Consider the following 25,682-nt stretch of genomic DNA (forward strand, 5'->3'; position numbering starts at 1 on the left):
GTGCTTATGATGTCTCAGTTTTCTTCTATCTGTTATGGTTTTCGAGATAAGAACAAAATTATGGCGATACCCGTTTGTTCTATTTTTTAGTAACAGCGCCCATGTTTTTTGGCGAGGGACCATAACAGATACAATTTTGGGGAGTGGAAATGCCAAAGATGATTGTCACCAAGTCTTACCCAGTTCTGTTCAGTGGTTTCAGAGGAGAAAATTTTTAAATAAAAGTCAACGAAGGACGTTGACGACAATGATGGTCTTTTAGGCTAGGTGAGCTAAAAAGAATCCATTGACAAAAGGTTAATAAAAAATTAAAAGCAGATTTTTTCAGTTTAGTGCAAAGTGTGCGTCCTTTACAGTCCCTTCTTTCTAAATTATTCAGGTCATAACCCTAAAAATCAATACTAACCTTCTTTTTGAAATATGTTAAACTTGTTATAAATATTAATCAAATAACATTGCTTCAGTTATCCTTTCAAAACTTAAAGTGTCTATGGATGACCACGTAGTTTTGGGACCATATAAAAATTACCCTAACCGGCAAAAACAAAGCATTGATCATCAAAATCTTTCTACAAACCAAATATCAAATCAAATTTAACAGAACAGATGCCTCATCTTATCTGGACCTGTTGTCAGAAAACTTAATAATAGTTTGCAGAAGTTGAAACATTGGCAACGTGCCAATTAATTCTTCTTCAGAAAACACTTAATGAGCTATGGTCCAAATTTATGAGACCTTGTCCTGAATACTATTTGAGTAACCTAATTACAGATGCCATAAGACTCAGGATATGAAATTGGCAGGGTCAGACCTGTACTTGCGGCCCCTAAAATTTCTACTTTGATTATAAAACCTAGACATATAGGCTTCTTGAATTTATCTTGTGGGCTATCAAGCTGAAATTTTAGCTTAAAATCCTGGGACCAACATTACTTATTAAAGATAAAAATCATTGGTTTAAGGCTAGTGAGGCAATAAAAAATAACTCATTCATACACGCTGCTGTACATATCAACTAAGAATCTTTTTGGATCATTTGTGGACCCTGAAAAGGGTCCGAAAGAAAGAAGGAAGAAGCACTGTATAACTGTAAGCTGTTGATGCTGGGACATAGTTGTAGAATGCTTGATGTAGACTGCAGGGATCCTGATGAGAAAATCTGCATTCCATCCTCTGTTCACTGCTAGCGCTTGTATCTTGGAAAAAATGTCACATTCCCTGGTATCATCTTAATTCACTGATACATGTACATATAATTATGTTCTTGTTTGTTTCCAATGAGTAGGCATGAAGTTTTCTTACCCTAAACAAAAACTTTTTTTACAATTATGAACAAAAAATGTTAACTTGCCATATTCGCCTTTGAAATTGAGCTAAAAAAATAACTTTTAAATACTTTGTACAAGAAATCAGAGAAAATTTTCCAAACATTTTTAACATAATAGGCCCTTCCCTTTTTGCAAATTTCAATTAAGTTATATTCACAAATTTTTGTCTGATAAAAATTAATTTAGAACTCAATTTATCTGAACTGTTCCAATGAAATGTTCTACTCCAACAAAATATTATGTTAATTTATCTCATTAGTCCAAGATTATTTTTCACAGCTAAACTAAGAATTTGGAATTCAAATTCTCTCTTAATTATCAAATTAGTTATTTATATTGCACTTAAACTTAGATGCCCTGCAATTTACATATCTTATTTACAAAAACAAAATATTATTTACAATTTAAAAAAAAATATTTGTCCCAACATTAACCAAAATATTCAATACAATGTATCAAGTGTATCATATTAATTTAAAAAAAAAAATACATACACATTTTGTATATGAAGTAATTTGTTTATCATTTTATTTGTGCTGCTTTAATAATTCCTACTAAATTCAAATGTAAGAACTACTAAAAAAATATACACTTTACTACCCTAGTACATTTGTACATTAACAAGAATAATGTACATGAAATATACAAGTAATCTATATCATATTTATACTATGTATATGCCAAATAAATATATTATAGTTTAGTCATCTTTAGACTGAAATAACATTTTTTTTTTATTAAAAAACAACTTGATACACTGCATTAAACCCGTTTTATGAAAAAGGAAGAAAAATAGATCTGAGTTGAGAATTAGTTTTGCAAGAAGTCTAGATTGGTTCAGAACCATAACATCAGTATAACATATACTTATCACATTACAAAAATATGCGTCTGATAAAAACTGTTTTTAAAATGAATGATTAATGACATTAAAAAATAAACATTTGGAATGTCCTAACTATACATTTAGCACAAAACTATGCCTCAATTGGAACTTTCAAGATCGTCTTTAGGTGACTAGCCATGTCATTGCAAAATGGAAGACTGTTGGCACATCGTTCAGTCCAATGTATTGGTGGTCTTGGCAGCACTGCTGGTGACGGAGGCTCCGAAAATTTTGCCCCTGCGTAAACGGTTTGATCTGATTGAGAATGTTCATTGTCGTTGTCAACTTGAACTCTGCTGCACAGTTTCGGCGACGGAGTCTTCCTTGATGAAATAAATCGCAGTGGCGATCGACGATCTTTGTTCATTTTTTTCCCACGCCTAGGAGCTGATTGTCCTTCTAGAATTCCTTCCGAGTGTATCATGTCTGAGACAGTCATTTGACCAAATGACGGAAATTTCCAGAAACAAAAATGGCGTCGTTGTAAATTGACAGCACAATAACGAAGAAAAGTTCCAAGTTCTCTCTCGATGCTGTCCTCGTTAAGATACCATATACCCGAATCCGAACTAAGTACTGATTCCTATAATCGTCTATAAACGTTCATAAAACTCTACTAACAAATCTCTATTTTTTTAAAAAGTAATTTGTCTTTGTTTACAAAAGGCAACTATTCCTCCCGAGCTTCTTCTCCCTTGTCAATGTCGACCCAAGGATAACTAAGCGACCAATAAGAATACTGCAAATTGGTCATCTGATATCAGGTGCTCGTTGTCATTGGTTCGAAAATAGGTATTTCGTGTCCTATTTATAGATTTATGTTTTGTTTATTTTTATCGAAAATGAAAGAACCGTATTTAAATATTGCAGAGTAAGAATATTTAACGTGAAAATAATATTCGAATATATTGTCCAGTACAGTGAGGCGATTTTGGTTGAAAATTAGATAGAACATCAAAATGAAGAACAGTTATCGATGAATGACTTAAAACATTTCCGGTGACGTCATTTAAGTAGGCGGGGAATCCGCATTGTCGGTATAGTGCGTGTATTCAGACAGTTTGCTTCGGTGAGAATTACTTCAAATTACTGTGCTCTAGAATTGGTTTTCCTATGCTAGCCGAATTCCAAATACAAGAGGAAGAAATAATTTTTGAGGTAAGTTGTAAGTGTATAGATAAGAGTGCCGATCATAGGTTAAATTCGAATACTTTTATTGAAAAACTTCGTCGATTTACAATTACAAGTGTGCTATTCATTCATGTGTGCACACTTACGTTAGGTGTGTAGAACGTGAAAGTCAATGCCCAGGAAACGATTTTTATACAGGTCTCTCATTGATTAAAGCATGGAAATGGCAACGAAATATACATTAAAACAACAAAAAGTAGCGCACAAATTCATGAGAAGAAAACCTGCGTTCGTGAATGCAGTAGATACTTACTAACTTAGTCTTAGGCTTGTATCAGGCAGTAATTAATTTCTTTTTTCATTATTTTGCAATCAGATACATATAAAGATAGACATCATTTCTTAAGTGAAAAATTTAGAGAATTTATTCTAGGTAACCAAAGTGTTCATTTACATACACATGTAACTTGGAATCACTTCTAATATAAAATTTAGTTGAGGTGGACCATTATTTGCTACTTATATTCACCTTCAAATTGGCTTCCAATACAGTAAATTGAAGTTTACCATGTTTATATCAATTTCTTTTCAATTTCAAAAATTCTATTGGATAAACAAAGGGATTTGATATATGTTTACATGTATATCCATTCTGAAATAAAAATTCTTGACTTGCTTATTCACAAATGAATTCATATTTTAATTACATGTATTGAAACTGACAAATGATATTGTGAGCCTTACATTTATTTATTTAGAAAAATCAGAAAATCAGGTTTGATTACAAGCAAGTTTGTTTTTTACAGGTACAATGTTCGTACTTGTACTAATTAGTTGATTGACTAGATATACATCTAGCTAAGTATGGTATACATGTATAAGGTAATCACTATATTATAGCTTTGACATTTTAGGTTAGAGGAATATGCCAGTGGCAGCTTCACAGAAAGATGCACAGATTTTCCAGCACTATCAACATTTGTTACCCAAGTCACCTGGAGCATTAGTCACTGGATCTGATAACTATTATGGACATGATTCATTAGATATTGGACATTTACATAGCATACATGAAGATGATGATTATTTTAGTCCACATAGTCCTCCAATTTTAAATTTAAGTCCTCATTTGAGTTCACCTGATAGAACATCACCAAGTCAGCGTGGTTCACCTACTAACAGAACATCACCAACTCACCGTGGTTCACCATTTTATGACCTGAGAGAAAGCACAAGACGCAGGTCATTGCATGGTAAGTTATGAGTTTTACAGATACAAATTTCTTACTTTGATTGACTTGAAAACTCTAGGATCACTTTAGAAGAACACTTGGGGATCTAGATTTATGAAAGACTATTGCCTTTTGGTAAAAGGGGTTGAAATGGACTTTGAAGTTTACACTTAAGTTCTTGGAAATAAAATAGTACAAAATGTATAATGTACAGTGATAACAATGATTAAAACGGATTATCCTTCACATATAAACAAGTATAGGTAAAACACAATGCTGAAAAAAAGAGGACTTATGCTTACTTAACTTAAATCAATAGGACACACTTTGCATTCATGTTTATCAATGAGTAGGGTATTAAATTTAAACTATTTCCAGATGTAAAAATCAAATTTTAAATGAAGTAAAAATTTCAGATATACTTACTTCATGGAGTGACAACTGAATTAGAATTTTATGTTCTTCTGGAAGGTAGAGGGGTTAGTGCCCTCTATTTCAGGCTAGCTTGGACTCTGTATTAAGATACAAAAAGAAAAATCATTCTTATTCATAAATGGTTTCTGTACTAGAAAGTGTTTCATATATGGCTGTGCATTCAGTGTTTTGTTCAGTTAGATCTCTTTGAGCTTGTTACATGTACAGTATCATTTTTGCTTACTTTTTATCACTGAAATATGAAATATTTGCTCACATTTCATAGAGCTGAAAATTACCAGTTGATGATATCATGACTAATGTAATAATGATTTAAATTTTTTTTTGTTTACTTTTATTAAATACATTGTAAGTACAAACTAAGTTGCAGCTGAACTGGTTTAAAGATTTGACATTTTTAAAAATCTTCTCTCCTTTGAAACACTCAGTGGTTTATAACCAAATTTGGCCACTAGCATCTTTAGCGTCGATTATGTTCCATTTAGATGAAGTTGAATGACAGCTGATGTTATTCTCCTAAGAAAAGTTGTAGTGTTAATAGAATGAAAGGCAAAAAATTATATATTTTTGCAGTTTTCAGTTGATGTCTTGTAAACCATAATATAATATAGATAGAAAGACACAAAGAGGTCTTCATAAGTCTATTGGGTTGATATGTCAACAGTTTATAAGAGTTATTGACATTGAAAGGCCAAAAGTGACTTTTTTGCAGTTTTTAGCTAATATTTTTGGAAACTATAGACTAGTTGATATACACATAGATAAGAAAAAAGATTTCTTTCCTTAATGAAACAGCCCTTATGATAAGGCCATGAAATTATATGTCTGGTAACAGTTGCATTCTAACAAAAATTGGGTTGGTAAGTACATTTTTTATATTTGTTATTTTAGCACAGGATTCACCTACATGTATCATAAAAGTTATAAGATCTTGCTGTGACAATCTATGGTTATTTAGACAGTCAGTAGATTCTGTTGGAAGGTGAGGTGAAAACTGAATCCCTCCAACATATCTATTGGCTGTCTAAATAATCATAGACTGTTACAGGAACTTAAAGCATTTTGGTAGAATTTTGGGTATCCATATTATGGGGAAATGAATTAATCTATGTATTGAATTATACCTCTTTGGAGTTTTTTGGCATTTAATAGGTAGAATCTATTTTTGTTTTGGCGTCCAGATCAAACTATTGAAATAACACAATGGCTGGTGGTGTGATTGAAGTCTACTTGTCATGGCATTCGGGTCAAACTGTTGGGTTATTTACAAGTGAAAAAAAAATGAAAAAAGATTTCTTACCTGTCTACATACCTGACTAGACTGGGTAGGGTTTGGGGTGACCAAAAGTTATTTATTTAAGGACCTGCAAAGGGGCATTATTATCCTACCTAAGAATGGTTACATGTTTGTGCTGGTGTATGATTGATACATTATTATTCCCTTTCTTATCAAGGCTTGAATTAAAAAAAAAAACTGTAAGAAATAATTCGACTTAAAACAGTTGTGTATGTACAAAAGCTACAATGTAAGAGCATATTACTTCTACAGAGTACATGTACTCACTGAAAATGCTTAAGTCGAGACTATGAATTTTGGACAAGTGACCCTAAACCCTAAATGAATAGCATATTAATGTAACAGACATTATAACCTGTTTAATGCTGACATCATCATATTTCAAATCAAATTTTGCTTTTTTTCCATGTATATTGCTTGTATTTACTATGCATTGTATTCAGTTAAAAAATGCCTCTTGATATTTTTATAGTCAAAAGAGTCTTTAATATTGTAGTAAAATACTAAAAAAAGGGTTTTCTCTTAATAGAAAAAAAACTATTCCCTCAGGATTAAAGTAATCGACTAGCGGCTATGAACTAGCTGTCTGCTGTTAACTTAGAAAAAAAAGTGATTGGTATTAAAAATCTTTAGAATTCGCTATTTTTCATTATATTTAGAACTTCTGCGGGTAATTCTTCAACATTCATTGACTGAGGGGTTAACTACCCTGTTGGGTCTAGCTCGGACGGCAACTTCATTATAAAAGTTATGATTTTAAATGAGTATATTTTCCACTTGAATGTGTTCAATGGCCCATGCTAAACATCAGTCTGTCATATTACATTTACCACATTTACAGATATCTTTTTTCTTACATGTATCAGTGTATGTATACATGCATGATCAGTAGGACATCACCAGAACTGAAGTTGAGCTATGTGGTTATATTATTTTCGAAACCTGGTGGTAAAGCAACAGAGCTTTTATTGATTATAACCTTTGACTATTATCACATGATTCATAATTTTTTTTTTTCATTTTACAGTAAAATACTGACACTATTTTTGTGTTATTAGTTTGGAACACACAATACATGCATGAAGAATGTCAAGGGTTTTGGAATTTCAAACCATGCTGCTTGTTTTAAGTATCAGTCTCTGTAAGAATCAGGTAGTTGGTGAAACATGGTATAAAAAAACACCATTTTGAAACTTGACTATTTGCACCATCAGAAACAAAGAAAAAATACAAGATTTTCCATATTGTTTCAGTATTTTGAGTTATGATTTCATTGAAATGCACTGAAAATGAACATTTCAAGGACAGGTAATTCTGTCAAAAACCTCATTTAACTAACATTCTATTGAAAACAAATAGAGTGATGCTGAGACCAGAAAGTGGTCTTTTCAAATAGAGAAAGCATCCTGGAGTGAAATAGTATTGGCAGATCGGTGGGGTCTTGACAAGCATGTTTCTGCTTTTTCCCATTTTGCCTGATTCTTACAAAAACTTACACTTAGTAGGTCAGCCATATTTTCATGATTTAATTTTTATTTTCAGAGGGAAACATTCAGATGCAGAATTGTTCTGGTGTAATATCTGAAGATTCTGATAGCAAGGTATAGTTAGACATTTCTTTGTGTCCATATACATGTAGCTGCAGCTTCTTTGATGCTCCAATGAATCAATGAGATTAAATGTAGAACTTACTGACTGAGGTTTTTTAATGCCCTTGACTACCAATTTGGGCTGTAGACTTGCATAATTCAGTTATATTTATAATCTAAGGAACCCTCTTGGGTAAGTTTATATGACTCCAAAAAAATTAGGGTTGTTGGATTGTCTCATCTTGGTGCCCGGATAATAACTTGATTATGATATTAGATCTTTATGAAAACTGTACCACAAGGTGCCATTTAACAAAAAGGAAGGCTGGGATTGACTTTGAGGGATTTGGGAAGTAGTTCTTGATTGTTCAGGGTTGGACCACTACAGTGCCCTTTGAAACATTTTATTTAATATTTAGTGCAAACTGAAACATCTCTATTTATAGCTTATTCATGCATATGTGTGTCGGTTGTATGTGTGTCAGTATTATACCAGTAACTTTACACTGGTTAGTAAAGGGTTGTCATGTGTGAAAGGTGTAGATTCATTAACTCCCTTAGAATGGTAAAAAAGTGGTAAAATATTTTTAGCCGGAGGTATGATATGTCAAGTCTGAGGTTTTGAGGAAATTATCTAAAAGAACTGATGATAATGTCTAAACCTTGTGATATCTACAATCCTATGAGTGTTATGAGTTATAAATTATATACATGAGCTGGTACATGTAGATCTCACAATCGCATTGATACAAGTCCAACCATGATGTTGTTGGCATGCATCATTTGACATGGTTGAAAATTAAATTTGAAGATATCCTTACTGTACATTGCACATGAAGTGTCATTGTAAGGCTATATAGTTACAACAATACATTGTTTTCTTTGTAAATTTATGTGAGGCCTTATAAAGCCGCATACTTGGTTTATCTGTTCAATTAGCGCAGGTAAGAAATCTGTGTTGTTTCCCCCAAACACATGGCACTATATTGTCCAAGAACCAGCTCGTGTTTCTATAGTCAATATATATTGATTTAGATGCATAGCATTGAGTTACTGAAGCAAAGAATATGTGCAACATGATTTTGAAAAATCTTCAGAAAAACAATGAAATGAATTTAACCAACTGCATGATCCATTAAAGGAAATTTTATCTTCTGGTACATGTACCTACATATATCATTTTTTCTGGTCAAATAAGGTACATGTACATGTACAAGAAGTTAGACTACATCTGATTTTGCTGTACAGTAGGCTACTTGGACTAAGCATTGTAACAGCTGTATGCATTCAATGCAGCTGCATAAACTTGTAAAAAACCATTGAATTAAAATGTGATGAATGTTGGAATATTTTGGACAGGTGACACTTAATATGTGCCCTTTGAAGATGTAGCAGCTGTCCTGCACATTTTAGTGCACATGCTGGACAAATAATAAAGATATTGAATTTTATTCCATGAAATTTAACTTGTGAGTACACATACTTGTAGCCTGACTTGAAATTGGTAGTTTATTGATAATTTTAAACTTCACTTAAATATGATTGAAAATTAATTTGTATATTCTTTATTAAAATGAAAAAAAATGAGTTTGGTATTAAAAAATGAGGCTGCTGATAAAATAAAACTGCTACAAGAACAGCTTACATTGCACATGTGAATGTAAATCAAGTCTGCGATAAGGTGAAAACTTTTGTTTTTGATTTCTAACACAGTTTATAATGCCATGAAACAAGTTTTTCAGAAAGAAAACAAGTGTTGAAACTTTATGTATAAGAAGAATGCTGGAAAAGCTAAAAAGAACTAAAAAAATTACTACAACACATACACAAGTATTCAGAAGAAGGTATTGGCTGTGAAATCCTATACCCTTAGAAAATTGGATTCAGGAGCTGTAGCATATATTTTTACTGCAGCAGTGTCAATAATCAATACAGTGTGATTTAGTGTGTTAAGATCCTTTGTCTATTTGGTGTCCAATAACTACCCTTATTCCTAATTATGATACTTATTTAAAAAAAAGATGAAAAACCCTTAGTTTTAGCCTCAGCATTTCCCAAGTAAAGGCCCCTTTAATCTTAAAGCTAACATTATGTGGGCTCCAACACTCCTATGTTTAGTGTGATCAATACCACAGCTCTGACAAAGAAACACTAAATATTAAATCAACTATTTTTGTGGACACAGAGTTTTAATTCAAAAAAGGACCTGAAAATTAAGTTTATATAGAAACAGTGTTGTGACAGATCATCTTTCTTGGTTTTGATGAGGCCTTATCTTATGAGTTTTTTTCATCTTATTTTTAAGTACACATGTATCTTCACTTTACAATAAAGTAAGAAATAAACATAAGCTTAAAAAAAGATAAATCTAGCATTACATGTATGTGCTAGGGAAAAAAAAGCAGTTTATGTGCATAGTTTGATTGGAGTAATCTGAATTTAATGATACCTTTGTCAAGACCTGATAAAATTCATTTGACCTATTTAATTGTCAACATTGACATAGTAATGCATACAACCACATACATGAGTGTATGCCCTGGAGGTCTCTGAATGGTGCCATTGTTCACATGCCTTAAAGGAGTAGTGTATGAGATAGGAGGAAATGAATTGTCCCTTCCAGGTGTGGCTACTTGTCAGGAAGAACAAGCAGATGATAAAAATCTCATTTTATTATTAAACCAAACAATACTTCATTCCTGTGTTTATATTGTGTGAGATTCATCTGACTGTTCACTTTATCAGTTAGTGTCCCCTTCCTTCATTGACAAAATCTTGTTAGTTGGTGAGTTCAATCATGTTTTATTTCTGCTTTCATTTTCTCTTCCTTTTTGTTTGAACAAAACAGCCCCTTTGCACATTTAAGTTAAGCCTTGTTTTGACATGTATTCTTATTTTGGCTGCAAAGTTTTCTAGCAAAACGTTGAAAATTTTATCTTGCAAGAACATTGATCCCCAGGAAAGGGACATAAGGTTATTTAGAAGTACTTCATGTTATAAGATTGAAGACTCAGGGCCATCCTGTTGGCTTGTTTTTACCAAGGCTTACATTTCAAGTTGTTTGACATGATTCATGATCAAGATTTTTAATAGCAACTTCCTTTGTGAGTGTAGAAAATAACTCACTTAAATACAAACCTTAACCACGGCAATTTTATCTACACAGATATAGACTGTATGGTAGTGAAGCATGGCGCACAAACACACTCTAACTTTCTAGGTCATTACACAGTCATATTATGGGTATCTGTTCAAGGGGATAAGGTGTTTTATAAAATTATGTCAACATGAAATACTTCACCCCCTAACTTGTGATATGAATCATCAGTGAGGCATTTTAAAGTTCTATTCACAAAGCTTAGATATTTCCTGCCACAGATCTTAAATCTTTGTTTTCCTTTATTAAACTTTTGTCATTGTTAAACTATCATGGTTCTAGAAGAGTTAAATAACACACTGATTTAAGGGTAAGACCATTCCAATTGTTGCTTGAAATATAGTTGTTATTGCAAGCTTGTATTAACTGTATTTTGTGACTAACACCATAGTAAACAAAGGTTATAATAAAAGAACCAATCCCAATGTATGTGACATGCTCAGTCAGTTTTTTTTTTGGTCATAAAATAAGTAAAAATCCTAACCAGCTTTACTTAACTGTACTGTATACATATGAGTGAAACTTAAACAACAAAAATATAACTTGCAGCTCATTGAAATCTTCTTTAAAATGGAGGGTGGGAGGGCAATTGCTTTTATGTTCAATGTGTTCAGCCCTGTAAGTTCTATCAACTGTTTTATTGAAGAGAATATAGAGATGTAGTTTATTAGATACTGAAGTATAGTTGAAGTATTTGAATAAATGTAAGATTACATTGTACTTTTTAAAAATAATGCCTTGCTGTAGAGGATGCCTCCATTTACAATATATATGCTTCCAATGCCACATACATTTCAGTTCTGTTTTTAATACTATTTTTAGATAATCTAATTTCTACAGATTTTTCATTGAATTGCAAACTCAAGTGTAAAGTTTACAATTTATGATAAAATTTCAAATATTGAAAGATTAATCAATTTGTAACATAGGATTCAGAAAGAAAAATTATAAAGCCTGACTTGGTTTGTGTGTTAATAAATAGCTCCATCTAACATAGCATTGACACATTCATGATTGCTTAGGTATTGATTGCTTTTTTCTGCAGAGTGAGAGCCCTAGCAGAAAAAGGAGAAAAACCTCTGGCAGTTATATTGATCTGACAAATTCACCAAGTCCCCCACCATCGTGGACCAGGGAGGTGATTACTGAGGCTGCCAGGCTAAGTACTCGACGGAGACCTACAAATTTGTTACGACGAGTGTCAGCTGATAGATGTAGTACACCCAGAGCTCGTAGAAGGTAAACAGATATAGCTGTATTGATTCTTCATTGTTAGCCGTGTATTTATGTTCATTTATATTTTAGTGTGTCAAATTTTCTGGCACACAGATTAATATTTCAGCTATTTATTTGTTGAATATTTTCATTGATCTTCTTGTTTGTTAAAATTCTCCACAGAGAGATGGAGGAAATCAATGTTTCTATCCATGTGAAAGAGATTGTGGTTAGAGATTGATTTCTTTTGTAGGACAAATCTCTTTGTTCTCTCCCTTTAATAAGGATGTGTTTATTCACCTATTTTTCTTGGGGATTGTGCCTTTACTCTGCAAACCTGAACATTTTTTATTTAAGGATAATATAATACCTAATCACACCTAAATGGCGGATGTGGACAATTACATCCTAATATCCAAGTCAGAAGTCCCTGCCTTAAGCCACTTGGACTTAAAAACAGTGTTGATAAATAAAATTCCTTCTTGATTGGGTTTAAAATTTTCAAGGGATTGGGCTTTAAAGTAAAGTAAAAAAAGGAGTCCTGTTCAAGCCTGATATCTTCAGTTTAATGAATTTCAATGTAATGCAGAGATAAAGAAAATAGTTACCTGTGTGTTCAGTATGTTTTGCTCTAATTTACATAATAAATATAGGACATGGAAAAATATGGGAAATATGAGATTTCTAAGTAGATATATATTTAACTTTTGATCAGTTTAGATCTTTGTTACTTGTAGTTAACAAACATGTAGTGAAATTTATAGATTTTAAATTATTTTTTTTGAAGGGGGGTCATATAAGTACACACATCCATGAAAGGTTCCATGTTGTATGTTCTAGTAATAATTCCCATGTAATGTAAAACCAAAGGTAAATATCCAAAGCTGTATGGCAGGTTTAGAATGCCTTTGTGACTCATGGTTAATACCAAACTAGTAAACCACATTTTATAGTACTTAGAATTCCATCTTAGCATATATGGCTGTAAGCCATTTAACTAGTTCAAGCTTAGCTGAATATGTCTTTGTTGGTTTTCCCTATTCTCTATAGTCAGTAGAGTAAAACATTGGGTTTATATGGTAGTTCTTTCTCTGATATGTAAGCAAAGATTAGTTAAATTTGATTTGGTCCATTTTTACATGTATACTGGATCTGTTCCAGGCATATAAGATGGGTACATTGTGGGATTTATCAATGTAAACTTTGGTTATTTGGTCCTTTAAAAATGTATTTGAGGAGAAAAACATTTGCCTAAATAGATGAACACTTGGTGCATTATTTGTATCCACATCAAATCAAGAAATACCACCAAATCTTATGTCAGAACCTGTAAGCCTATCATTAGCTAAAATTTAAAAGAATTTTCTACTCTTTGTCTCAATTTATTGAAATGAAAGGTGTCTTGTACTAGTTAATTGTCTGAAGTTGAAATAATGTCTTTCTTTTGTTTGAATTTATTGTGTCAGTGAATTTTGTGGTAGGATTGACTACTAGATAAATTATAAAATAGTGTCAAGTAGTTAAAGGTAGTTGACATTTTTATACACAAAACGTGCTAAGTGATAATTTTCTTATACATCAAAAGCATATACATTTTCCTATGTCTGAATGAAATATAAAGATTAGTAACATGTTGATTTGATGATGAAAGTTGCAACAATGAAGTGATGGTTTATGTGTGTGTCAGTATGTCTTTTTATATTTTCATAAACAGTACATACTCTTACGAAAAAAAAAAATAAAACATACCACAATTTATTTTCAAGTTAAATATTATTCTGTTTTATGACCAATCACAGTAGGTGTGTTTACAACAGTTCCAACTCTTTCTAAATTTTGATGAATTACTGGTCAATAATTTGTTCTTGTTGGCAAGTAATATTTTGCCACCTGAGCTTTTGACATCTCCAGTACAAAAATAAAGATCAAGTATTCAAATATCTAATAGATTGTGGACATTGTCCTTTCTTTAACTTTCATTTGGAAATAGAGTTATGGTTTAGTTGCAAGCCTGTATCTGTCATGTAAGAATGAAATTTATTTTTCTGACCACTTTGCATCATATATAGATGTGCTTAAAGGTGATAGTAAATTAATTATTATTGACCATCTAATTAAGGATATAAGATGATTAATATCTTAAGTTAGGTGTGGGATTAAGTCTACTCACAGTATGCTAATAAAAATTCTATTGATATTATTATTTTATTACAGAAACAAAGAGACATTTAAATATATTCTGACTAGTAAAAATTATTTTGACCCCCCTGAAATTTCACAGTCCCATTACTTGACAAATTCTGACTGTAATAGAGGTGTATATATGAGACTATACAGCTTATGAAGGTTCAGGTACATAGCCTGTCTTAGAAACATTGAATCAGTAAACTTACTATAGGGGGTGTTATTTCTTTAATGATAATCAAAAGTTTCTATCATGATATAAAGTTATATGTTATAAACTTAATCTGGATATTGTAAGCTACATTAAGTTTGATGCCTGATAACAGTACTGAAAATGACCATCTGTTGAAATATTCTTACACCAACAACAAATGCTTAATGTCCATCTTTTAGAAAAAAATATTTGTTGACCAAACATTGGAGAATTCAAGGGAAGTCTGTAGATTTTGTTTTTTTGTAATGTCTCTAATTTTGCCTCTGTGCATGTATTTTTATAATCTTAACTGTGACGTCACAATGTGTTGTTTGTTATAATTATGACGTCATTAAAAATTTTGCATAGTTACGTCAAAGTCATTGGCAACCATATTGCTCTTGGAGTCAATTATGATTCTACAATGAAAAATTAGGCCAAATAACTACAAGAATGGTCCAATCAAGTTCTGTGTAACAGACAGGGAAGGTCATACAAGCGAGATGGCTGAAAACATTTGCTATACTGGAAACCTTCCAGTTTATGTGAATTCTGACAGTAGGCATTTATTCTATTCAAGTCATATTCAGCAAGCTGGATCTCCTATACAAATGAACAGACATGTAGCTCCATTGATTCCTGTAAATTTTGTACCATTTGGACAACAATTAAGCTTATTCCAAAGAGCAGGTTACCAAGGGTTCCCATTTGATGTAGTTCCTGGTCAGTTTGTTTTTGTTCCACACATAGGTGTAAGACAAAATAGTATTGACTCCAGGACAGTTTATGATGGTACAGAAGAAGCTACCGAATGGAATCAGGCATTTTCAAGGATATCAGAAATAACAGACAGCTACTTCCTGCAAAATAGAATTTCTCATTTTGCCAGAGATCAGGAACAGTTAACACCCATAGAAACTAGAAGAGACAATATAAACCTTAATGGAGACTCAACAGATCTATTTACTAGTCATAATTCTCAGCATATAGAAGTGAGCAACATGCAATCTGAATACAGCGCTGAAGAAAATTATCACACAAATGGCTATGGACAAGATGGTCACCAGTCTCGATCTGTCTTTAATCAATCAGCTGATCATTCATTTGTTGAAAATGAAACCCTAACTGTCACTGCCATACCGCAGCCAGAAAGATATTCTGAACATGCATCAGCCAATGATAACTGGAGTACTGGGCAAAGTTTTCAAGAGAACCGAAGTCATGAAAACATTTATTCTTTAGAAAACTGGTTTCAAAATCTTCTTAATTCATACTTAAATGAAACAAAGAATTGGATACAGCATGTTGTGTTTCAACATCCACGACAAACAAGGACACGGTCATTACTAGGAGTCATTTCAGCATTGGTGTCAGAAAGTGTTCTCACTGTTTCACAAACTGTTCTGAATGGGTTTGTAAGTGGAGTTCTGATTGGTCAGAACTACTCTTTAAGGCAGATTTCTGAAACATTGCAAAGGATTGAGAGTTCTCGGAGAATAACATACAACACAGCTTTATTCCTCAGGGCACATGCTAGAATTTTCAACATATTTTTATCACCAGTTCGTCTGTTAGGGAGATTTGCTGAAGTTGTTGACAACACTACAAGATGGATGATCATTAATCAGCAAAGTTCAATACCTGATGTGTTGCCATGGTAATGTTCCTAGGAGGGGTCTATTTGACATTTTGTTAAAGTCTTTTCTTCCTGTTTGTTTGGTTTAATCTTTAACTTGAATATTGTATACTGGTATTTAGTGTGATTTTTACATCATTTATTTTTCTTCATATATACAGTTTTCACTGTTAATAACCACAACCGCGCAACTTTTTTTATAAATGAGGTTTTTAAGTCTGCTCACATGATGTAGTTCCTTTTATAGGATGACTTTTTGTATTTTTGTTTACAGTTTCAGTTTGTGTATTGATTTTTTGGGTGTATTTATTGTGACATAGGACTATGATTACAGATATTGATTTTGGGGTGTAACTGGAACTAACTGGATGGATTGTGCTAATTACCCCTATTTAGAACCCTATTGTGTAAGAAGGGAATTATCATATTCCAACACATGATTCTACTCGTGAATGTTAAGAAGAAATATCTGTTTTCAATCATAATACAATGAACTATATTTAGACACATTTCTGCTCTATATTTAAATTTCTGACTTTCATTTATGCATTCAGTTTTCACACATATTAAGAAATTGAAAATTGATAAATTGAGTCATATTCAATTTATGTCATAATGGTTAAACTTTCTATGATCTACTAATGTTAATAAGGAAAAAAAGAAACAAGCTAAAATATGTTTGCCAGTATAGACACCATTACATCTCTGTCGAGGTATATCAAAATTCCTTTCTTTCTTTTCTTCATGTTTTTTTTTTTCTTCTTTGAATATAGTAATAATTTTGAATTGTGAATATAGTTATGGTTTTGAATACATTGAAAAATGCATGGTCATCAAAATTCATATTTCTGCATTTACAGTTCATTCTGTTTGCTGTTTGATTTGCTTGTGAAAAGAACCTCTCTTACTTCTTCTTATTTGTCAAAATTGATTTAATTTATATAGTTTTGTTTGAACTACACAAGGAATATTGACTGCTATCATGCATTTTCTAATAAGGAAATATTTTGAATAATAGTTGATTTTATCAGAAGCAATATAACAGAAATATTTCATCATAAAATGTTTCCTGGTATTGAGCTATTACGTAATGAATTAAACCTTTATTAAAAATGATTTTTACTAACTAAAGGACCATGCAATACTGAAGTTAGAACAGAAGTGGCTTAAAATAGTATATTGTACTTGACCTTATTTGATTGTGCAGTTGGTTAGTAACTGTCAGTCTGTCATGTTTAGATGAACTATGATTTTCTTTTTGAAGTCCTGGAACAAGAAGACGAACACGTGAAAGAAACATACAACAGACCCGTGAAAATTCTCCAGATAGACGTGCCTTCCAGCCTCCACACATGATGGCATCACAGATTCATCCTGCTTCACTGCCATCAAATCACCACAGAAGTGGACAGAGACCTATCATTATGGAACAGGTAAGAAAGTTTTATTGAGACTGTCTAGTAACTTACATATATGACTGGATCCTGTACTTAGCTATAAGGTGTTTAGGAATTTTTGTAGTTTTATTTTAAATTGTCAATAAAATTTAGCTATCAAAAGATTTTTTAAAATATATTTTGTTACTGGCTCACTACCAACTTAAAAAGTAAGAATTGTGTATTTAAAACTTTGAGATTGATTATTTTTGTGTAGGAAGTCTGCCAATAATCTTTTTTTTTAATCATAAATTATACACGCATTTGTTTATCCATTTTACATTTCCAACTTTTATTTTGTCATTTTGATAAAATCTGATCCCTGATATTGAAATACCAAGTATATGAACCTGTTCGAATTTCTGATTCTTTTAATATTTATATTATCTATGGTATAAGTTGGCCAATTGTTTAATTTTGTAATAGTGGTTGAAATATTGTTGGTAATATAAGATAGGTTTAATATAAGCATTAGTGGTTTCTGAAATCCAAAACAATTTTTGGAAGTATCCAATCTCTCATATAGTAATAGTATGACATGATATACTTCTTTAAATACATCAAATTCACAGTGACCAGTTGGAACCTTCAATGCTTTAAAAATAAAGGAGTCTTTTAGTTTGTGTTTGGGGATGGCATGAGCTAGAATTTATATCCCTGCATATTAGAGGGTTTCTCCTCTGATAGAGTTCAAACACAAATACTTTTTATGGAGAGATAAACACAATATTAACACAAATATATATACTGAAAGAAGGACCTTCTTCATCAGTTGCAAATCAAAATTCTTTTTGGTATTAGAAGAAGGACATGCCTTGGAGATATACATATACATAATTTAATTCAAATTCATCCCCTAATAATGAATGCTTTCTGTAATTATGGAAATTTGTTTAGGACATTTGAAGATGCAACTTAATTTTACATTTTTTTTTAACAGATGCCTGTGACTGCTCCTGTGTCTATGACACCATTTGGCATCCCTGTTTGTACAGGGCCACATCATATCCCAGTATGCACCACTGCACATATTCCAGTCTGCAGTAGTCAAGCCACATGGTCATTTCCAGCCTGCAATGTCCCATTACCAACATGCAACATGCAGCACATCCCTGCCTGCAGTATCCCACAGATACCCCTTCCTCATCATACGTTCCCACCCCTTTTTGCTCATCCTCATGGTATTGCCAATCATTTACCTCGTCAGCAACATGTGTCTCCACCCACCACACAATTTGCAGCTAATCACAATCAGCCACATCACCATCAACAACATCATCAGTCATTTCATCAGGTAAGTCTTATTGATTTTTTTATCATGATTTATTTGCATTAGGCCATCATAAAAAAAAATTCTAGATTCTCATCCAACATTTGTCAAAATTAGGGGAGGTTGAATTTAATTATTTTTTATCAATACAAGTGAAAAATGTTGTCAATTTGAAAGAAATTGACCTAAATTTGGAAAAAAAATCAAAATGAAATTTTTCAGGGAGGGTGAAAAAATTGGGTCCAGAGTGGTTGAGAATGTAGGATATTTTTTTTTATTTTTGCCTTACTGCACACAACTCTTTGTATTCAGATAGAATAAAAAGTGATAACCTGACATAGTGCTGTCAAATATCTCCATCATTTATGTGTATACTATCAGGATATGATGTCCTTTTTACAGAAATCAATTTATGAATAAATTCAGATAAAATCAGATTTGAATAAGACAAAAACAAGAAACTGAGAATCTAGAATTTTTAGAAAGCAAATTCATCAGCACATACTGGTTAGTTTCAAAACATAAATTAAATGAATGTTTTGTTTCAAATAACAATGGATAAAAGTTGAACAACATCAATCATTCTATGGACTTTATTGGTGCATAATGTAAATGAACAATTAGAAAATGTCCCAAGTACATTTTTACTGTAAACTGTAAATAAGACAATTAGAACAATCGATCATGAACCACAATACTGTTTCAGCGTCAAGATGAAGAAGTGCAAATGATTCCTGACCATCGCCAGGCTTTCCAGGTGCCATTACATCATGCCCATGGAGGGGCCACACCATTCAATACTTCACCCCCTGTATTGCTTCAGGAACCTAATGTTCATCCGACACCTCATGAATTATTTGTAAGTTGATATGTTTTAAATACCTTCTAATTGCAGTGAACTCATTATAGATGATGTTTTAGCAGTTTTTAAATTTAAGTTGAACTATGTGTGTTCATTTACATGTAATTTTTTTTCTACCAATGTAAATTATTTTCTGTTTTTGGAACTGAAATGAATGTTAATTTCTAATGTTGAACATTTTCTGTTTGAAGTTATTAGTTCATTTTTCCTGAATGGGCGATCCATATGTAGAAATGATAGATCCATCCATAACACTATCTCATTACCCTAATAACCCTACATTTGTGGTTTTATAATGAAGTTCCAGGATAATGAAGTCTATTTGTTCTTTTAGAGTCCCTTCCAAAGACACTATGCACGACCACGGATGGGAGGAAGAAGTGGCAGATTACGTTCAATACCATTACCTCCACCTCCTTACCCAGGATTCCTTCTTCACTTCCTGTAAGTACTTGATTGGTTTATCATGTTATTAATTATTTAATTATGCATTCATTGAATTAGTAAATGTAAGGTCTTTATGTCTATGCTGCAGTTGATAGAGTCTTGTGTACTTGTATAAGACCATCATTATGCAAAAATAGAAGACTTAGAAAGAAGTTAACTTATTCTGAGGTATTAGATATATGTACTTGTATTTTCAGAGCTATGTTAAGCAATCCCCCTATACCTCATCTTGGCAGAGACTTTAATGATGAAGCTACTGAAGTGGAGAATTATGAGGTAAATTTATTACACCAGTCAATTTATTCTCTGGTAACTGGTTAGTCTTAAAACTGGATTTTTCAATCTTCAAAACCTGCCTAACAAAATTTCTTATCAAGATTTTGGGTATCAGTGGTGGATTTAAGTTTTGTCTAAAATTAGTTGTATCTCATTGTAGTGTCAGAACTTGTGATGAATGACATCTCTGACAACTTCTTGTGAAATTGATAGCTACTGTAGATTTGTGATGGTTGATAAAAAGTGGTGTAATTTTTTTTGCCTAATAAGAATAAAAATTTACATTTCACTATATCACTGAAAGATTAAGGGAGTTGTATCATTAGTAATTGCCTAATCTCTTAAATATATGTTGTTTGTCTTCAAGTTTGGTATTGATTATTAGGTATGTCAACTAAGTGAGAAACTAATATTCCAGCGGCATGGTATAATAGATCTGTCCTTTATATTATCTCCTTGTCAGTACATGTGATATTATGTATCTGTACAAATGATAATGATTACTGTTCCATTATAGGCATTGCTGAACCTGGCAGAAAGACTTGGAGATGCCAAGCCTAAAGGTCTAACAAAACCAGAGATAGAGCAGTTACCATCTTATAGGTTTAACAAGGAAAACCATAACTCTGATATGGACCAGACCTCATGTGTAGTTTGCATGTGTGACTTTGAAAACAGACAATTATTAAGAGTACTATCTTGTAGTCACGAGTTCCATGCTAAATGTGTTGATAAATGGTTGAAGGTAGGTTAAATATTTAGTTTATTGATGATGATCTTTAAGTATCCTTATTTGCTTGTTTATATACAATGCATTATTTTACCTATTTATAATACCCTCAGCTTGAATAGCAGGAGGTTAATAGTGATCATGCTGTCTGTCTGTTAGTCCATCCATTCATCCATCCCCAGTTCTAGTCTGCAACTACTCTTATACGACTATCATCTGAATATAGCTGAAATATTGCTGCTCAGACGTTAAACCCCAACAATCAATCAATCAATCTTAAAAGACTGAATGGAATTTTATGAAACTTTCTCATTCTTTATCACAATTTTTCCTCCATCTGAATGACTTATGGTTCCTATCTAGGGAGGGGAGCAGGGAATATCAACAAGTGAGCTTTGCTCTCAGATTTGTTAGTTTAATATTGAATCAGTTCCAGTATCCGCCTAAACTTCATAGTTGGTCAAGTTTAATATACATTGCTCTTCCAGATTTTTTATCAACATCAATCTTACCTACATTATATCCAAATGGCTGTTATAAAAACAAATATATGGATTTTGGAATGATGTGCATATATCATAATGTATTACCACTTGACAATAATATTATCAGAGGAAGTTTTGGAACTATTCTTAAATTGATTATATAGCTTCCATCCATTTGGATTTTGCACTGTTATTTTTGTGGGTTTATTTATCAAATATTTATTACTGTTACATATACAAAATATTGATATACATGAACATAGGAGATTTTTCAACAAAACACTGAGTTTTTTTCAATCTATGCATTTCAGACCAACAGAACATGTCCAATTTGCCGTGCTGATGCTACAGAGGTTGCACAGTCAGACTGAACATTTGATCACCAACCAGGGTAAATTACCTAAACACCAAAGTCTAACAATCAAAGAAACATTGGTGACAGACAGTGAACACACCCAGTACACAGTGATTTGTAATACTCAGGAATAGAATTATTTTAGACCAAACTTGAGGTGTTTTACTGTCCTTCATATTATATCAGGCTTTCTTCGTTGTTAAGTTAGTTACTTGTCATTTTAGTGTTCAATGCATGATTTTCTTATTACTCATTTAATAGTTATTGTCATTAGTTCCTAATAAATTTGCCTTCAGGTGGTTAGGAACTGGTTTCTTTGTTTAGATTTTTTTAATGTGCCAGTAATATATATATGATCATTTTGTTACTTGATTAACTATGCTACATGAGTTACACAAATGTAACACTGAGAGAATCAATTCAAATATTTATCCATTGTTTTAATATTTTGAGTATAAACACATCACAATGTTTTCTTTTCTTATTGCTTTTCTACCAGCTTATATATTTGTGTGAATCAAAATTTGTTTGGATGCCTTTGTTTTTCTAAGTATGTGTTATTATTGTGTGTGTTGCAAAATTGTGATGTCTGTAGTAGTGCTATGTACATTGAGATCATTAGATGAACAAACATATCATTTGTTTCCAAACATTTTAAAGCTTTTCAGTATTTTAATCTACAATATTGTTAATGTTGTCATTTCACTACAACTTTGTTGTTTACGAAATGATTGGTAGATGTTTTGTTACAAAATCCTCCTGTAGGAATCAAAAGATTGTATATTTTAATGGGAACAATATAAACATATCAAAGCATACCAAATTTTCTGAAATTTAAGTACCAAAAAAAAAAAAAAAAACAGTTTGGTCAAAACTATAATTCTATTTAAATGTTTTGTGTTTTCTTTTTGTTCTATTGTATACAAATTAAGATAGCTTTCTCATTGAAGTTCTGTTTTTCTGTAGTTTTACATTTATATATATAAATTTTGTAGTAATATTTCTAAACAAATCTTATATCAGCTGACACGTTTATATTTGAACCCCTTTGCTCATTAGTATTATCAGTTGGAAGCTGCCAATATTTATGTAGTTGTTTGAATTAAATTTTGTTTTTTTATGGAGATATTGCTTACTACACAAAATTGGAGATAACCACTTCTTTGTTATTTATTTGTTCCTATATTTAGACAATTTATTTGTTTTTGTTGAATTATTTTTGTTTGCTATAAAATGTTTAGTCTTTTTAGAATATTTTAAAGGTTGTTTTACCTGATGAAGTATTCATTATAGACCTACCTGCACCCTCACTAGCACCATTATAGAATGAAGAAGTACCCATGTTAATATGGATTTGCAAGAGTGTTTTTTTTAATTTAATAGTGCATTATTCAGATTCTGGTGCATGTGCAGAACACATAGTGGAGAAGTTCTTTTTTCTTCCTTTAAGGTTTTGCCTTTTAGCAGTGTATCATAGAGTGGGTTAGAAAATAGTAACATGAGAAATAGGGAGATCAAATCCATCATGAATGTTACACCACTTTTCCATTATTCTTGTGTAAAGTACTTCATATAAAATTTATTTTTGCATAGCTCTCCATATTTCATCTTGCTAAATGTTGTCCATACTGTCAGTAAGTATTTAACACAGAAGTTTTCCATAGAAATTGTGTGTATTTTCTCAAGTTAAACCACAAACTTTGCTACCTCAATCATGTATAGACTTTGAACGCTTTAAACAATAATCATTTTGGCTTAGTACCCCCTCTCCCTTTTTATGGTGTGTGTATTGTACATATCTGTTCTCAGTTTCTTGGCAAAATGTTCCAAGGTGAAAGCAATATTTATTTTTTTGTGTGTGTATAAAATGTGTAAACACTGTAAATTCAGACATTGTTTAAAATGTTAACAGAAAGTTGGTCAAAATTAGAAACAATATTCTCATATGTTCAAATTAATTTCATTTATGATTTAAGTGCTTCCATGTTTTTAAGGAAAAGTGGGAAAATGTTGCTGCATTTTTATAAAACAATGAATCACCCTTCTGATTTTAAATACATTTTGCCAAGAATTCTGTTTCTGTAAATTTTGAGCTGCCATAATTTTTTTTAAAGGACTATTATCGATTATAAAGATACCGTCACAGTGTATATAATATATATGTTTTATGACTAATCCACAATATATTTCGTCCTTGTATGTGGGACATTTTGGTCTTCAAGGCTAAAGTTTTAGAGTTTTATAAGCTTCAATACTGTATATTGCTTTTTGTAGGTTAGTTGTCAGTTTAAGTGCTAATATATATTTATTATTTTTATTTAGTCATTTGATGAATCACCTTATCTAAAAATAGTTTTGCAGCCCTGAAAAAGTTGAAATGAATGGACCTTTATTATATCCTGTTAATTTATTAATATATCTTAATTTTAAATTATAATTCTTTGTGGGAAACACTTTAAAACTACAACAGAAACTGTAATGGGCTGGTGTTTCAAAACAATTAATAATTGAAATATTCTTCTTCACAATTTGGCTTATTATTAAAGTTATCATGTGTTTTGCTTAATAATTTAAAAAAAAAAAAAATAAAGTAGTTTTTTGGTCTAAAGTTAAAATGTTTACTATCTGTTGTTGTCCCCACTGGATTTCGTCTCTTGTTTGTCTACCTCAATATGTTCAGAAATGTGTTTACAAGGAGACAAAGGTTTATTACATTAACACAGGAAAGGTGTGAGGGATACAGAATTTTGCATTTTTGAAAAGATAAAATCAATAGAAATTTGCTTTACTTTTTAATACAAAAGAAAAAGAAGAAATTTATGGAAGATGACAAAAAGTTAACTTTTTAAAATACTGTTTCAAAGGAAAAAATGTCCAGTTATGATGACCTGCTTTGATTTTTTTAAAGGCACAGAATCAAATCAGAAAATTATGTTATTTGTCAAGGAAAATGATTCAGGAAAGAAGGGCTAAAGTTATTTGGGTGCAAGGACACATGTCATGGTTTTTATTTTATGTAAGAAATTTTAAAATACATTGCAGATATGTGGAAAATCCAAGAAAAAATTATTCTGCTAAAAATTGTACATATTTTGAGTGAATCATAGTATTAAGGATTGTCATACAAAGTTGTTTAAACCGGTGTTTATAAGGATTAGGTACACTAAGGTTGATATTATAACTTTATCTACAGAAATTCATTTTGTTTCTTTCTTTACTTAAGAACTGATCCCAATCCCTTCATGATTGGTAATGAAACCAAGATATTATAAAAATGTATGACTGTTTTTCAACCATTTTTCTCTTTGGTTTTGCCTTATTGTTATTGTACATTTTTAACTTCTAAATTTATGATATTTCAAATGGGACATTTTAAAATGAGCAATAAACTACAAAACTCTGGAATTACTATGTGTTCATGTTTTTCTTTATTGGTTTCTTTTTATACGCCCCTCTGTATCTTGAGACAACTTTCGATCAATTGAAATTGAAGATTTGAGGAAAAATTTTGATTTAAGGAAATTCTGAACTGAAGAT

The 25,682-nt window shown here is 31.6% G+C and overlaps 1 protein-coding gene across 2 annotated transcripts; it reads left to right on the forward strand.

The window, feature by feature from the left end:
* The first annotated feature begins 3,230 nt into the window (after positions 1 to 3,230).
* LOC148622784 (E3 ubiquitin-protein ligase RNF38-like) lies at positions 3,231 to 24,735 on the forward strand. Of its 2 annotated transcripts, XM_088572981.1 has the most exons (11): positions 3,231 to 3,373; positions 4,261 to 4,599; positions 7,853 to 7,911; positions 12,102 to 12,295; positions 17,549 to 17,717; positions 18,661 to 19,014; positions 19,697 to 19,849; positions 20,187 to 20,296; positions 20,497 to 20,575; positions 21,093 to 21,320; positions 22,102 to 24,735. In XM_088572981.1, exons 2-11 carry the CDS (start codon positions 4,272 to 4,274, stop codon positions 22,159 to 22,161), a joined length of 1,734 nt encoding a protein of 577 aa, XP_088429107.1. In that variant the 5' UTR covers positions 3,231 to 3,373; positions 4,261 to 4,271; the 3' UTR covers positions 22,162 to 24,735. The 2 variants fall into 2 exon arrangements, with proteins under 2 accessions (XP_088429107.1, XP_088429106.1); XM_088572980.1 differs by lacking the exons at positions 3,231 to 3,373; positions 4,261 to 4,599; positions 7,853 to 7,911; positions 12,102 to 12,295 and adding an exon at positions 15,081 to 16,305.
* The last annotated feature ends 947 nt before the right edge of the window (positions 24,736 to 25,682 follow it).

This window comes from Perna viridis, chromosome 3, assembly GCF_037379345.1.
Source record: "Perna viridis isolate PV_CMFRI_1.1 ecotype Kerala chromosome 3, ASM3737934v1, whole genome shotgun sequence".
Lineage (NCBI taxonomy): Eukaryota > Metazoa > Mollusca > Bivalvia > Mytilida > Mytilidae > Perna > Perna viridis.

What these genes read in the sequence shown, in the direction of transcription:
- LOC148622784 (XM_088572980.1), top strand. Translation starts at nt 15,152, where the DNA reads ATGGCTGAAAACATTTGCTATACTGGAAACCTTCCAGTTTATGTGAAT. An exon ending in ATACCTGATGTGTTGCCATG is followed by an intron (nt 16,306 to 17,548) that starts GTAATGTTCCTA and finishes TTCTTTTTGAAG; the next exon opens with TCCTGGAACAAGAAGACGAA. An exon ending in CGACACCTCATGAATTATTT is followed by an intron (nt 19,850 to 20,186) that starts GTAAGTTGATAT and finishes TTGTTCTTTTAG; the next exon opens with AGTCCCTTCCAAAGACACTA.